The 16,082-nt window shown below is 39.1% G+C and overlaps 1 protein-coding gene across 2 annotated transcripts; it reads left to right on the forward strand.

The window, feature by feature from the left end:
* The first annotated feature begins 2,539 nt into the window (after positions 1 to 2,539).
* mcm8 (minichromosome maintenance 8 homologous recombination repair factor) lies at positions 2,540 to 16,075 on the forward strand. 2 transcript variants are annotated; one of them, XM_088086114.1, is made up of 22 exons: positions 2,540 to 2,651; positions 3,454 to 3,773; positions 4,373 to 4,438; positions 4,565 to 4,647; positions 4,837 to 4,986; positions 5,628 to 5,725; positions 5,805 to 6,003; positions 6,174 to 6,259; positions 7,354 to 7,499; positions 7,779 to 7,853; positions 7,947 to 8,073; positions 9,130 to 9,160; positions 9,309 to 9,446; positions 10,620 to 10,680; positions 10,842 to 10,922; positions 11,660 to 11,855; positions 12,266 to 12,479; positions 12,562 to 12,771; positions 13,173 to 13,249; positions 13,886 to 14,075; positions 14,660 to 14,794; positions 14,871 to 16,075. In XM_088086114.1, the coding sequence occupies exons 2-21, from the start codon at positions 3,461 to 3,463 to the stop codon at positions 14,750 to 14,752; spliced, it is 2,634 nt and encodes an 877-aa protein (XP_087942240.1). In that variant the 5' UTR covers positions 2,540 to 2,651; positions 3,454 to 3,460; the 3' UTR covers positions 14,753 to 14,794; positions 14,871 to 16,075. The 2 variants fall into 2 exon arrangements, with proteins under 2 accessions (XP_087942240.1, XP_087942237.1); XM_088086111.1 differs by having other exon boundaries at positions 14,660 to 16,075.
* Positions 16,076 to 16,082: the final 7 nt, after the last annotated feature.

The following is a 16,082-nucleotide window of genomic DNA, read 5'->3' on the forward strand; positions in this document are numbered from 1 at the left end:
TCTGTCCCCTCCAAAACCACTCCCCTGAGTGTGTGTGTGTGTGTGTGTGTGTGTGTGTGTGTGTGTGTGTGTGTGTGTGTGTGTGTGTGTGTGTGCGCGCTCATGCTCATCTTTATATGGACCAATTTTCAGTTTTAGAGTGCTTTCTGGTTCGATGTTAAACAGCATTTTGTTTCAACTGGCAGACGACTTTGTGCAAAAACAACAAAGTAAATCTTGAGTCCATTTATGTCGATAAGGACCAAACAAACGGAGAAATGCGAATGTGTGCATGTGTGAATGCACCCTGTGACCTCATCTTCTAACTGTTGCACTGCCAAATTGCTTTGGTTGTGTTCATGCATTTGTGTATTTTTGTTTGATCAGTGAATTTCCAGCTCAGCTCCTACAATAAGTCTAAAATTCACTGTGGAAACTAAATAGTTACATTCAGACTGTTAAGGTCACAAAATGCTCCATTGGAGCCCATTCGGTCCGTGTTTCATCTGTTCATTCAATTATTCAGTTTTGACTGGCAAACTAAAAACCAAAAACAAAAAACCGAGTGACAGTTCCGTTGTTTTGTTTTTCTGTAGAAACCAAATATTGAAAAAAAGATATGTTTTCTCTTGGTTTGCTTGAAAGGAAACATCAAATAAACAAGAAAACCAAAATAAAACGCACACTAAATTTTACCTTGTAACTTTTACGCACAGTGTGGAGCAGGCCGAACCTGGAAAGTGAAACAAGTATCCATGGTAACGAAAGCAGCGCACACCCAAAAAAGTGACAGAGGGTGGCAGCGCGTCTTGTGTGTCTCATTAAAGGACAGTTGTGTGTTTTTGAAGTGGGGCTGTATGAGACACTGATGTGCAGTCTGTACAGCTGCTGGTCTGCGCGCTCCCGGTTTGCAGAAACACACGGGGCGCGCACCCCCCAGGGTTGGTATCAAAACGTGTTTTAGCCACTTTAAAAAAAGACCTACCAAAAAATCAATATCAATATCTAAATGGACGCTGTATTTAGAGTATTTTCGCCCTCACACAGCTTTTTCCTTTGGCACTACATTTTTCATCCGCCGCCGGTCAGCTGTTTGGGTCAGAAAGTAGCGGCTGTCACGTGATCCAACTGAAACAAAACTTAAAGTTGAAAACACTCAATACAGCGTCCGCTGACACTGATGCTGTATTTTTAGGTAGACATTTTTAGAGTCCGCTGCGCTCTCATTCTCCGCCGGTGTCTCATAATGTCCGCTCCGCCCTCATTCTCGGAGATATCTAATAATTATCAGAATAATAATAAAAGCCTAATTATCATATTATCTAATAATTAATTTTCCAGGGCTAATTTTCATGTCATTTTCCTTCATATTTATTTATGTATTCATTCATTCATTTATTTATTGCAATTTGCCGGACATGTCTTGCAAAGTTGCTCTTTGCCACATCCTTATGTTTTTTAAAGAAATAGGACCAGTTTTCTCGGGTGTTAAAGGTTTAAATTCTATCTGTTTCCAGTGAGCGTGCACATTATTAAGTTAAAATGGCACTGAACAGCGTGTTTGATGTCTTCAGTGTTCAAGAAGCTAAACTGTAATCTGGGAAAATGTCCAGCAGATGGAGGCAGAGAGCTGAGCAAACAGCTCATTTTACAGTGACGGTCTCTGCAGAGCTCTGCAAATATGCTTTAAATGTGCTTTACTGTAATGTTCTGTCTGTTATCATTAACTAGGCTGCATAATATCATTTTTATTGCTTCCTAATCTCATGACCTTTTCCTCAAAGTTTATTTAAGTCTTATTGCTGTCTGCATGCATCAGAAAATGGTTATAATCCGTGTTGCTCAGTTGTGTTGTTACTTCGTGTTGGTGGTTTGTGTGGCTGCATGTAGCAGATACTGTTTTATTACCAGTGGGTAGTAAACGGTGTTTTATTTTTACATTTTATTTTATTTTTAAGTTTGGGGAGTTTTTTTCTAATTTTTATTTCTTGTAATCTTGGCTTTGGGGGATTTTCTTTCTTTTTTTCTGTAATTTTGAGGCTTTTTTGGGTTTTATTTTTTATTTTGTAATTTTTTTTTGTAATTAGTTTTTTGGAAGTGTATGTTTTTTTTTTTTTAAAAAAAGATTTTTCTGCATTTGGTTATTTTACTTGTACGTTAAACTTGCTTACATTTACTTATGTAATATTTTAAAAGCAAAACTATTTCTTTTTTAATAATAATAATTTGTGGGTTTTATTGTTCTTTTTGTTGGAATTTTATTTTATTTTATTTTATTTGGTACTTTTATTTCTAAGACATGAAGTAAGTTTTCCTGATTGTAGGCTACTCACTTTACTTAATTAACGTTTTGGCGCGCAGGACTTTTACTTGTCACAGAGTATTCTCACAGTGTGGTATTATTACTTTCAGAATACTTATAGTCACAGTATTTATTATTATTATGGTTTTCTTACATGCAGTACCTGTGGTGTCCTCTGGGGGCGGTAAAGGGGTCCAAGAACAAACTAGATCCAAATAAAACCAGAAGAAGAAGCTTTAACGTCAGTGGAGGGAACTTTTCTGCCTCCTCGATGTAAACAAACCGACAACTTTGTAACGTTTTTTGGTTAATTTTAGCACATTTTCGAGGTTTTTCAACCGTCGGACTATTTTGCGAAGCAGAACTAAAGGTTTGTATCACACCACTGTCACTATTATCGCGTTTCAACGGAACATTTAGCAAAACTTAACCGATAACAGACGCAATTTAGTGAAGTCGACTAGACAACTTTTGATTAGCGTGGATTCAGTGTGAAATCCGGTACTAACGTTAGCTAATGCTTCCCTTGTTAACTACGCAGAAATTGGTTTTTAGATGAACGTATTGTCTTTCTTCGTTTTTTCCTGTAACAAGTGCGGACAAACGTTTCTAGGTTTGTTTGTCGCTAAACTAGCAGCTGAGCTCTGATTAAACTTTGGGAATTAGCTAATAGATTAGTGTTTACGGTGTTTAGTGGTGTATTTGTATGCCGGAATTTCACGTTTGTCGTATTTGTTAAAGTTTTTGATTAAAGTATTACATTTAGTCCGTAGCAGACGTATAGTGTGGCGTTGGCACTAAATTGCCAGTTTTTTAAATGGAGCTCGGTGCGGTGAAAATTGAGACATGGCTCGTGTCTGTTATCATTAACTTCGCTGTATAATATCTTTTTTTGCTGGGTCAAGTGAGTCGCATTTGTTTTTGTTTTTTGTATTTAAAGTGTTTGGTAATTCCTTTTTATTTAAAGTGTTACGTTTTTTCCGTCATAGTAGTATTGCCTGGCGTTGGCACTAAATTGCCAGTTTTTTAAATGGAGTTCGGTGCGGTGAAAATTGAGACTAGGCTCGCAGAATAAGGAATAAGTGACATTTCTTGCCGTGTTGTTCATTGACGCCCCCGCGCTCTTCTGTCACTCTCACCAACCACTGCTCTGTTTCTCCTTGATTTTTAAGGCCAGTTATGAGCGGAGAGGAGTCCAGCAGAGGCTCATGGAGGGGTGGGGGTGGAGGATGGAGAGGACGGGGAGGCGGTGGAGGGAGTGGAGGATGGAGAGGACGGGGAGGCGGTGGAGGGAGTGGAGGATGGAGAGGACGGGGTAGTGGCTGGAGAGGAGGCGGTGGGGGATGGAGAGGAGGAGGTGGTGGTGGAGGATGGAGAGGAGGATGGAGGAGTCGACCATGGAGAGGAGGGTCAGCAGGTGGAGGAGGAGGGAGAGGTGGAGGTGGTGTTGGAGGAGGAGGATCAGGAAACAACACCTTGAGCAGCCAGAGAGGTGAGCTCCGTTTTTCTTTTACATTTTACATATCTAGTAATCAGCTTTGAAGAATTTAGGGTAATAATGCAGTAAAAACATATGGTTGCTTTTTTTTCAGAATTTGATTTCTTTCAAAAACAGGAAAAAACATAATGAGCAACGTGGCAGCAAAAGTTACTTTGGAGGAATCAACAGACATGATTGAAAAATGAGGGAAAAATGTCTATAAAATATTTCTAATTCTCTTAAACATATATTTAAAATGATTTTAGCCCATTCTCTTCCTTCATTTACTTACTTTTTAATTGCTTTTTTCAAACATATTTTCCAGTAATTTTCTTGAAACCTTTCACTAATTTCTTGCTTTTTTTGGGTAAAGTTGCTAGTCCATGTTTTTTAAAAAATATCAAGCTAATTTGCTCAGGTTTTAAAGGGTTAAACAAGGTGCATTTTGCTGCATATAAAGAGAATGTGAAAAACTACTACTGTTAAGTTTTACCTTAGCTAAAGACAAAAGAAATATTACCGTCTGATGCACTTAGATGTTATCTAATGAATGAAAATGTATATAAAAAGTTGCAACATATCATGATTTCTAATCCTGTCTGCCCCCTCAGGCTTTTGTCAGGCTACTCTCAACGTGTTGTGTCCGTACAAAGGATGGGCTCTGTACTTCACAGACGGTACGTGTGTGTGTTTGCTGTGTCGCACATGGTGATAATGCACGCTGTGGACACAGATCATGGTTATGATGATGTGGCTTTTTGTGTCTGTGATACACGTGTCCGGATGTGTCTTTGTATGTGCAGGCTTCATCGAGAGCTCACCGAGTGTGGAGAAAATCAAAGTGTTTGAGAAATATTTCACCTCCAAGATTCAACTGTATGACAAGGTCCGTCTGTGTGTCTTTTTCTGTGATTAGTGCTCATTAGGGTAATGATTTCTCACTATTGTCTGTCTGTCTCTGACATATAGTTTTTTTCAGGCATCAGGTTTTTCCAGTTTTTGTGCTGATTTAAAAATGTTTGCTATGTCATTTAAAAGGGCACTTGTGTGTGTGTGTGTGTGTGTTTGTGCACAGGATGAGATCGAGCGTCAGGGCAGCGTTCTGGTGGATTATGTCGACTTGACCGGAGATGCAGCCGTGCGTAAAGCGCTTCCCAATCTGCCCACAGAGCTGAAGGAACAGCCAGAGGTGATACTCAACTGTTTAGGAGTGGCCATTCACCAGGTACACGTGCACAATCGCTATAACACACAAATGTTGTCATCTGCAAGTTACAGCCTTTCAAAATGTACACATACTGTGTGTGCACGCATGTTTATTAACCCTCTGAAACCTGAGAAAATTGGCTTTATTTTTTCTAAAGATGGGAAAAAGGTAATGAGCAATTCAAGAAGATATGACCCAAAAATTATCGAGAAAATATGAAAAAAAGAATTAAAAAAACAAGAAAATGACCAGAAAATAATCACATAAAAACATAGAGGAAAGTAAAGAACAAAAATAAAGAAATCACTTTATGCTGAATTTCAAAAACATAATTATAATAATTATAAAAATTGTTTTCTGAACATTTTTTCTTATCTTTTTTCCCCCTTTTTTAAAAATAATCTTTTAAATCTACTAATTCTTCCAATTTGGAAACCATTTCTCGCTAAGTTGCTCATTTTTTCCATGTTTTTATAAGAAATCAATCCAATCTTCTCAGGTTTCAAAGGGTTAACCCTGACCGAGAACTCAATCTTTAATCTATGAGATCTGCGAAGAGGCAGAGTGCTCCTCTTGAGGATCAAATGACTGACTGATACTGTGTGTGTGTGTGTGTGTGTGTGTGTGTGTGTGTGTGTGTGTGTGTGTGTGTTTTCCAGGTGTTGACGTTAGATTTGGAGAAACAGGCTGCGGAGCTGCAAGGGGAGGAACTTCCTGTCGCTACACCAATCATCAGCATCCCTCACATCAGTGCGAGGTGACGCTCCTTCACCTTTACATGACACCTGCTCTGCTGCCGACCACGAATGACGGTGGCTTTTTTAATTCATCCACAGGCTGTATAACTACGAACCGGTGACGGCGTTGCGGACGTTGCGTGCCAGTGTGTTTGGGCGTCTGGTGTGTGTGAGGGGGACGGTGGTCAGAGTGAGCAACATCAGACCTCTGTGCACCAGGATGGCCTTCAGGTGTCAGGGCTGCTCACACACACAGTCTCTGCCGCTGCAGCACGGCAAATACGCCACGCCCACCAAGGTGTGCACACATTATGTTTTCTGTGCTCCGTTACAGCTTAGTATACGCAATTAATCCTGTAATTTTATTTACATACAATGTCCTTCCAGCATGAGCTGATGACCATTTGTGTCTTCGTGGCTCAGATTCACAGTTTCATTTTGTGCTTCTGATGTTTCTTTATCTTTCAGTGCATCAAACCGGAGTGTCGCAGTCGTTCCTTCGCCCCCAGCCGGAGCTCCCCTCTCACTCACACCGTCGACTGGCAGATCATCAAGTAAGATTATCATGTGACTGTGTAGAATAAATATCATTTAAATGGAAAAATTCAATATATTGGCTGGGGCAGCGATCTGGACCAGATGTTTTGAGGTTGAGCTTTATGATGATAAGTAATAGGAGGCACTTTTTAAATTCAGGACAGCTGCTTACATGAAAAACAGCAAATGTCTAATGTATTTTTACTGTCTCTTTTTTTATTTGTTTTTATTGTATTTTGCACACTGGTCCAGAGGTACAGTATTTCTCTCCACTGTATTTGTTCTTGCAGGTGTGGATGGAAAAATATTATTAAACTTAAAACTGAAATCAAAATCAAGAAAATATGTACGCGCAATGGCTGCGTTCACACCAAATTTAACGTTTCAGCATCACTCCTCTCATTCATTTGAATGTAGGATGTAAGTCTGCGCTGCAGTCGTGAGGCTGCAGGCGGTCCCCGAAAAAAACAACATAGTGACCTGCAGAAAAAAAGTTCAAATAGATTCAGTTTTTGAATAAATGATGTACATACAACATACCAAAACCAAATACTCAGCCGCTGTTTTATTGGGTAAAATATTTTTATTTATAATAAACTTAAATAATAAAAATTAAAAATAATTAAATTTAAAAAAGTTTCTTGAAAAATACAGTGCAAACTCTTAAGGGATACATCATTGCTACAAATGACTGTAAAAAAATACAACATGGAATGGGAGTAAATTTGCCGTTTTTTAAAATGTATTTATATGTATTTTCAACTTAATTATTTGAATAACTAAAGTGGCTCTATTAATTTGTATTTTTTACCTTTTATTTATTTTTGTCTGTATAGACGATAACACCGGATTTGGTGTGAACGCAGCCAATCAGCTGTTCTTGGCTGAACAACAGCAGTTACATGTTTGAATTTCACAACGTTACTTTATCGCAAAAATGTTGTGGTGGCAGATTATCTGTACGAAAAAGTGAAATACTGTGTAGTCCCAGCTTTTCTTAGAACAAAATGCAGTAATGCAATAATGCAAAAACGCAGCTAATCTCCAACCCTGAATTACCATTTACATATTTCAAGATTTTTTTTGTATTTTTTTTTTTGTGCTACGTCAGGGTTCAGGAGTTGATGGGGGGTGAGCAGAGGGAGACCGGACGAATCCCTCGCACTGTGGAGTGTCACCTGACCTCCGACCTCTGTGACAGCTGCGTCCCTGGAGACACGGTTACCGTGACGGGGATAGTCAGAGTGACCAACGATGGTACAAATACACACTGAAACACACACCCATGGTAATCAGGGTGGGAGGTAAAGTTTGGAGGAAGCTCAGTTAAATGTAAAAATATTTTAAGTATTTGTTGACAGTATAAATCTGTATATAAGCACAAATCTGTAAGGGGGAAATTAATAAAAAGTGCTTTTTATGACAATAATTACACATTAAAAGCAATTTTAAACAGGTGGTCGTTCACAACCACAGTCACAGTGACTCAAAAACCAAAAAAACAAACCTAAAAAACAGTTCTTATTTGTTCTGCAGGTAGTTCGCGGGCGAATAAGGATCAGTGCATGTTCCTCCTCTATCTCGAAGCCACTTCCGTCAGCAACACTAAAGGTATGCGCACTTGTGTGTTTAGTTTTGAATTATTTGAGGCACTTCTGTAATGCGAGAGCGCAGTTAAAGGTGTCGTTTCTTGTTTATGTGAAGGTCAGCAGTCCAAGTCGGGTCAGGGCTCACATGAAGATCAGTCAGGAGGGGAGGAGTTCAGTCTGAAGGAGCTGTACGCCATCCAGGAGATCCAGTCACAGCCGGACCTGCTGAGACTTATAGTCCAGTAAGATGTCTTATTATCTGCAGTATTACATGTTTCACTGTTTCCACGGTCATGGAATTCCTGGAAAAGTTATGAAATTACTTGGAAATGGTTTGGAATCGACAGAAAGTTTTGAATATACATTGTTTTGGCAGTTGATTGAAATCTGTTCATAAAAATATCAAAACTAATGTCTCACAAAATGTGTATCGCTTGTTTTGAATCTGTTGCTGCACCTCTTGATCATTGATTGGATCTTTGGGTTTTTATCCCCTAAATCGAGCGCAGCTTTGATGAATCACAAAGTGTTAATAAGTGCTAGTTGGTTGCAGGAATGTCAATCAGGAGGAGTTTGCTTATCTGCAAATTCCTTACACTTAAAGTCATGAGATGGGCTGAAATATTATGGAAAAGTTTTGAAATTAATTAATAAAAATATGTGGGAACGGTGATGTTTACTGTTTAAAAAACAAACAAACAAAACACCCTAGATTTTCTTAACTATCAGCTTGTAGTTTTTAACATCGTGTGCCCCAAACCACAGAGTTTGAACTACATGGACAACTGTGGGGCAATACATTTATTTATTTTTTCATGGCAGAAAGCGTATCATACATGCCGTGTAAAAGCATTGTGTGTTTGTTTTAGTGTATTTTTTCTTCAGTTGTAGCATCAATTATTCCTCCGTGACTTGTGCAGCTGAAGTACACCTGAAGCTGGAAAAATAAAACTGCATAGAAAATCGAGTCAAGTCTGACAATTTAGAACTGAGCCTACAACCTGAGTTTGTCCCAAAAATGTCAACATGTCAAATCTTTTGATGTAGCGATGAAAAAAATGGCTTCTGGCAGCACCTCAGGCCCAGCCAGCAGTAATGATCTTGCATTATTGGGAATTTGTTTTCCTGTTTTTGATTCATTTCATTCGAACAGTTTAGTTTAAAGTTATATAAAAAGCATCTCGGCCTCACAGAGCAGCTGCTGTGGGTGCAGACTGTTAGTCCTCTGTAGTGCTGTGTTAACACCGTGCTGTTCTTCAAACCAAAATATAAAACTCTGATCGTCTCTGCGTTTTCAGGTCTTTGTGTCCTGCCATCTACGGCCACCTGGTGAGTTGTTCGCTGCATTGTTACCGACCGCATTTTCATCACGTTACAAAGGGATACTGATGATCTGGTTGGATACAGCGCTGACATTCACACCTGGTAAACAGGGTTTGTTGTGTTCAGTCTGACGTTGTGTTGTTTGTGTCTGAAGCTGGTGAAAGCGGCTCTGGCGTTGGCGTTATTCGGAGGCCGACAGAAACACACGGACAAGAACAGCGTCCCCGTCAGAGGAGACTCACACATCCTGATGGTGGGAGACCCCGGACTGGGAAAGAGTCAGATGTTACAGGTAAAACTCAAAAAACACACCCAACACTTTAACCCTTAGTGAGGCAGATTTAACATGCTTTTCATTCTTCATTTTTTGATAATTTTGGCCGTGTTAATGCATATGGCGTGCATTTTGGCAAGTATTTTTGATTAATCAGTGAGTTTCCAGCTCAGCTCCTACAATAAGTCTAAAATACACTGTGGAAACTAAACAGTTACATTCAGACTGTTCAGGTCCAAAAATGCTCCATTGAAACCCATTCAAACTGACATTTTTGATCCCACAGCCATCAGAGCAGAAAAACAGGACTTGTATTATTTCTGGGTGTCATTCTGGGCTTTTGACTCTGAATTTGTCATTTTGACTATTTTCCATCTGATGAGGTCATTTTGACCATATTTGGCATTTGGAGGAAATACATGCTATTTCCACCAGGTGACCTGTCACAGTCAATGCTGCTGCTGATCATTGACATATCCCAGACTGTGATAACCAAAAAAAAATCTACTTTGCATGTAGTAGGGGCTTAAATTCTGAAAATTAATGAATATTTGATATTTTAATAAAGAGTCTTGTTGGTTAAAAATGAACTCAATGAATGTAGAAAATAATAGTTATGTGTAACATTTCTTTAAAGCTTGATTTTGAAAAGCACATTTTGTGCTTAGAGTTACACAAGTGTGTGTAATATTAAAGCGGGCCTTAAGGGTTAAACAAAGCAGTTAAATTTGTCCGATATTAGTAAAAACACAGACAATAATGTAATTTTGTTACTTTTTAGGTGAGATTGTAACGTGTTTACTTTTTGGATCTGTTACGAAGAACGAAAATATATAACAAAAACAGTCTTAAAATATAAACCGAAGTTCAAAACAAAACAGAAAGAAACAAATAATTGAAAAACAAACAAGAAAAACAAAGCAAAAGCGAGGAGAAAAGAGGTAGCTAAATTTCTGGCATCGCCAAATGTTCAACTTTAACCTTTGTTTGTTTTTTACAATTTTAAATTCAGGCAGGTTATTTAAAATTACTTAAAGGTGTGAAATGGGGTAAAACACTGTAGAAAAGTTTTGGAAATTCATTGGCACAATGTGTGGGAGCCCTGATGTGTGGATGTTAATGCACTTTCATATTCGTGTGTGTGTGTGTGTGTGTGTGTGTGTGTGTGTGTGTGTGTGTGTGTGTGTGTAGGCTGTGTGCAACGTGGCTCCCAGAGGAATCTATGTGTGCGGCAACAGCACGAGCACCACAGGTTAATTTTCTTTCTTAATTATCTTATATACGCAGCTGGTTATTACTCTCTGGACAGTCTTTCAGATTTGTTGCAACATAATCAAGTTATTTAATATTCATATCTTAAACATCAATATTTAATCTTTCTCTCTCTCTCTTCTGTTTAATTTTATTTTTTAGGACTAACGGTGACTTTGTCCCGAGACGCAGGAACAGGAGATTTTGCTCTTGAGGCCGGTGCATTGGTGCTGGCTGATCAAGGTAAATTTTGGTCAGAGAGTGTAAACAGCAGTTTCGTGAGTTTATTTGTGCGTTTGTTGTGTTTATATAATGAATATTGATCTATTATAGTGACCTTAAGGTCCAAACACAATTTGTAGGTGTTTATTTAAAGTGTCCTCTGCTCAAATACTGTGCTCAGCTCCCAAAAATGTGTGCTAGAAATGTACTTTTAACAGCTGTTGGGAAATGCTTTAACCCTTTAACAACTGGATCAACATCAGTTTTTTTTGTGCTGTGTTCAGGTGTCTTTTAAAATCATTTAAACCTCTAAAACCTGAGTTATTTGGTTTGATTTATTTCAAAAACATGGGCAAAAATATAAAAATGGGTGGGTGGGGAGTGAACATATTATTAAAACTACACTTATATTACTTAGAATAATATATTTGTTCATTTTCAGATCATTTTATTGTAATTTTTATTTCTTCTTATTTACAAAACTACCTCTGAGATGTTTTCTGGTGCGAGGTCATGCAGTGCCTTATAAACTAATAAAAGAATTTTAAAATCAATGCAAAAACTAACAGTGTAGAGTTTTTTAACCGGCGTAATGTGCGTTATGACAGGACTCAAAGTGTTAAACTAACTTTCTAACTCACAGATGAGATTAAAAAAACAAAATAAAACCCTGAAAGTGAAACCAGAGGAATGAACAGAGTTTGGAGACCAACGCTCTCGACAAAGTGTTTGCTTTATTCTCTGTTTATATTTTTTAGGTCTGTGTTGCATCGATGAGTTTGATAAGTTGGGTCACCAGCAGCAGGCTCTGCTGGAAGCCATGGAGCAGCAGTCGGTGAGTCTGGCGAAGGCCGGAATAGTTTCCTCTCTGCCCGCCAGGACGTCCGTCATCGCTGCGGCCAACCCCATCGGAGGACATTACAACAGAGGCAAGACCGTCTCTGAGAACCTGAAGTAAGTGAGCTCACAGCGTCTCCGCGGATCCTTAAAAAGTCTTAAAAGGCGTCGAATAAAATCTTCTGCTTCTCTCCCACTGCTGCTGTCAAACCAAGAAACCAAGATAGATACTTTTATGATAAAGTAATATGTTCACTGTCTTGCATGTGTTTCACTCTAAAATTGTTTGATTTTTTTCAACATTTGACATAGAAAAATCTTGAATTTTTTACTTACTTGAACTGATAAAAATAAAACTGTCGTTCTTAAATTTTGGTCATTGGAAATTGGTCTTAAGCTTTATTCTGAGCGTCATTAAAAAGTCTTAAATGTACCTTTCGTTAAGCTGCAGGCACCCTGGCTCAGCCCTCGTCAGTGAACATACCTGAGGTTTACTTGTACTTACAGTGGTGCGTTTTTGTCTTTAGGATGGGCTCCGCGCTTCTCTCTCGATTTGACATCGTCTTCCTCCTCCTGGACATCCCAGATGAGTCACACGACCGCCACCTGTCAGAGCACGTGATGGCGAACAGGGCGGGAAAAGGCAGAACCAGCAGCGCCACAGTGACCAGGGCCAGCAGTGATTTAGAGACCTCCATCCTGCTAGAACACTCTGACATGCCGCTTTCTGAACGCTTGCAGGTAAAAATACGTTCTCAAGGAGTGCAGTCATATCTGTCGACAATAATTAGTATTTATGCAGTATGTGCGCGTCCTTGTCAAGGTCCCTCCAGGGGAAACCGTGGACCTGATCCCAGTGTCTCTGCTGAGGAAGTATATCAGCTACGCTCGGCAGTATGTCCACCCCTCGCTGTCTCCTGAAGCAGCACGGACGCTGCAGGTCTTCTACCTGTCGCTGCGATCTCAGGCGCACTCGGCTGACTCCACGCCCATCACCACACGGCAGCTCGAGTCTCTAATCAGACTAACTGAGGTGCGTTTTCTGTGTTTGTTCAGCAACATGTTATGTAGGTTTGGATGGTTTGTAATTTTTCAAACCTCCCTGAAATTTCACCCCCCAATAAAATATATGAGAATACACAATAGAAACCCACAAAAAATCAAGAAAAGTATCTATTTTCCTTTTAAACAGAGAAATACGCACCTTTTGAATTCAACTTTCTCTCGGTCACAGAAGACTGACGAGGCTTGATTTCCTCCCGAACTCGTCATAAAACACACTTCATTAAAACTCACTCGACCTGTCTTGGTTACTCTTGTTGGTAATCGGGTTAGTAAGTCCACTGTTGCAACAATCACCAGCTGCGGTTTGGTCCAGATAAATCCTTAATTCACCAGGTTAGATGTCAAAAACCTGCTGTGTGTTTTGTGCAGGCGAGAGCCAGACTGGAGCTCAGAGAGACGGCGACCGGAGGAGATGCTGAGGATGTGGTGGAGATCATGAAACACAGGTGAAACTGCAGGAGTCTTTGAGTGTTTTTGGGCTGCAGCTAACAAATCATTTTATTTTTGATTAATTAATGTTCGTTCTAATGTGCGAAAAGAAAGAAAAATGCCCTTCATAATTACCTTAAACCCAAGGTGATGTCCGACCAACAGTCCAAACTTAATCGCACAAGACAAAGAAAAGGAAAAAAGTATGTCATTGCAGGAGCTCGAAGCGGGGAATATTTGGGATTTTTACTGTGAAAAAATGGCGTCATTGAATTAATCATTTATCAAAATATGAGAAAAATTACTTTAGATTTAAGATATTTAGGGACAGTTGTCCACTTTTTGCTCTTGTTTGCAGCAGCTAAAATTGTTTGAGTTTCATTTAGTGCTGCAAAAGATGATCAACAAGTGTTGAATTTGGGTTTTTTTGGGGGGGGGGGGGTCAGAATATTTAGGTTTCTTTTTCTTTGTTAAACCGCATTTCATAGCATTTACTCCAACAAAACCATTAAAGAACTGAGAAATGTAGACGCAATGCAAGAAAAACAAGATTATATCGTGTTGCGCTCTGTGTGTGTGTGTGTGTGTGTGTGTGTGTGTGTTTCTGTGTTTCTGTGTTTCTGTGTGTGTCTGTGCGTGGTTGTGTTTCGCAGTCTGGCTGATACATACTCGGATGGTTTGGGAAATCTGGACTTTGAGCGCTCTCAGCTCGGATCGGGCATGAGTCAGCGCAGCGCTGCGAAACGACTGGTCAACGCGCTGCACTCGCACGCTCAGAGGACCAATCAGACGCAGTTTGACCTGCAGACGCTTCGATCTGTGGCCGACAGAATGAACATCAAGGTCAGACTGAAACACGCACCAGATAAACACAGTCTGACTAAAGGTGAACTTTAGGACGTTTCTAAGATTTTGGGACATTTCTCTAATTTTTCTAGGATTTCTTTGATTTCAGGACGTTTTTCGTATTTTGGGACATTTCTAGGCGTTTAGGACATTGTGGTCTTCGTGAGGACCTCTGTCGGGGGGCAGGGGGAACTTTTTTTGATAAACAAGCTCTATTTTGATGCTGTTTTATGCACTCTGGCACTTTAAGTATACTAAAAGTACAAAAACAATTCCCAGTGTGAATCACTTTTTTATTTTGAATTGTTAGGGAGACAACCTGGCATCCTGTCGGGAGCCAGATTTGGCCCGCAGGCCTTAAGTTGAGTATCACTGCTTTAAAGAAATGAGAAAACGCGATGCAATAACAGAAAAAGAAGCATGATAGAAAGATTTGTGTAGGTTGAAATGTCTCCTCCCAGCACAAACACTTTCAAACAGTAATTCAGGCCGTGAATCAGTGTTTCATACGTGCACTAAAACCTGAAACATCATCGGTTTTTGGATGCTGGATGGTTTAATCAGTTCTTCATTCCTTACAGGTGATGGATTTCGAAGGTCTGGTGAGTTCGCTGAATGAACAGGGTTTCCTGCTGAAGAAAGGAGCCAAGCTGTACCAGCTGCAGACCGTCTGATCAGAAAACACACCTGCTCCTCGCCGCAGACGTGGCTCCGAGGTTAGTAATCGGGACGACTGAACAGGGTCACTTTCAACACCAGAGAGAAAACATTTGATGTTTCACCAAACCACAGACCAGCAGGCGACTGTTACCTTTTGAAGAGACTGTGAAAACCACGACAGAGACTGGACAGACCACCAGACTACTGAAACCACAGAGAGAGCGTCCATCTGCAGCCGCAGTTTCCTGTTTGAGCACAAACTTCCTGCTAAATAGAGGAACTGACCTGAGTACACACACATGTCAAAGTCTGCATTTATCTGCACAAAAAAGCTTCAAACTAAACGTGGTGTTATTTATGTTTATTGTGATTTGGCTCAGTTAAATGGGACTTCAGACATTACAAAAGACTGTCACTGATACCATCAAGAAACTTTTCAAAACTTGAAAATCCTAATAGTAAAATACACTTTGCTTTAAAAAATATACGTTTCACAGCACATGGGGCCTGTTTCAAACAGCAGTTGTATTATAATTTTTTGTTTTTCTAATATTTCAAAGGTCGTTCGGTCTTTGACAGTGTGCTGAACGTCACAGAGAGGCGGTGATATATATTATAGGAATATTTAAGTTGTTGAGTGTTGTTTCAGGTTTTTTTTTCATGCATGTTACTTTGATCTAGAAATATATTTGACTACAGTTAAAAACTAGGATCAACAACAGTTTTCTTGTGCAGCACTCAGACACCTTCCACAAGCATTTAAACCTTTGAATCCTGAGCAAAGTGGTTTATTTTAATTTAAAAAAAAACAACAAAAAAACATGGAAAAACAGCACTGAGCAACTCAGAAATTAGTAAAAGTTGACAAAAAAAGTTGACAAAATAATAACCAGAAAAGAGAAAGAGATAATTATTAACATTCTAAAAAGTAAACAGTGAATTAAATTTCAAGTTATTATAATTACATATTTTTAAAAAAATACTCTATTTTAGGAATTGGTTTATTTTTATGCAAACAAAATTAAATATATTTATATAGCACTGAATTGTTCGGTAAATATCAGTGTCATTGGAAAAGTTGCTTCCTTTGATGTGATATTAAGCTGCCAATGTCTCGTCATCAAAATGATCGATTCCTGAAATATTGACTTTGGAATTAGCGTGAGGGATCCAGTATTGATCCGGCTATAGTATGTTTATCTAAACACCTGCCAGCATGAAGAATTTGCCTTTTAATTTTGTCGAAAAATTCCTATATTGTCCACTGTTTCTGGGATTTCTTTGTATAGTATGCACTTTTTTATTTAACATTAAACATAAAGTTCATGAATATTTTATTTTCCT

The sequence above is a fragment of the Plectropomus leopardus genome, chromosome 13, assembly GCF_026936395.1.
Source record: "Plectropomus leopardus strain MGB_pleo_1.0 chromosome 13, ASM2693639v1, whole genome shotgun sequence".
NCBI lineage: Eukaryota > Metazoa > Chordata > Actinopteri > Perciformes > Serranidae > Plectropomus > Plectropomus leopardus.

What these genes read in the sequence shown, in the direction of transcription:
- mcm8 (XM_088086111.1), top strand. Translation starts at nt 3,461, where the DNA reads ATGAGCGGAGAGGAGTCCAGCAGAGGCTCATGGAGGGGTGGGGGTGGA. An exon ending in ATTGGTGCTGGCTGATCAAG is followed by an intron (nt 10,923 to 11,659) that starts GTAAATTTTGGT and finishes TATATTTTTTAG; the next exon opens with GTCTGTGTTGCATCGATGAG. An exon ending in CCGACAGAATGAACATCAAG is followed by an intron (nt 14,076 to 14,659) that starts GTCAGACTGAAA and finishes CATTCCTTACAG; the next exon opens with GTGATGGATTTCGAAGGTCT.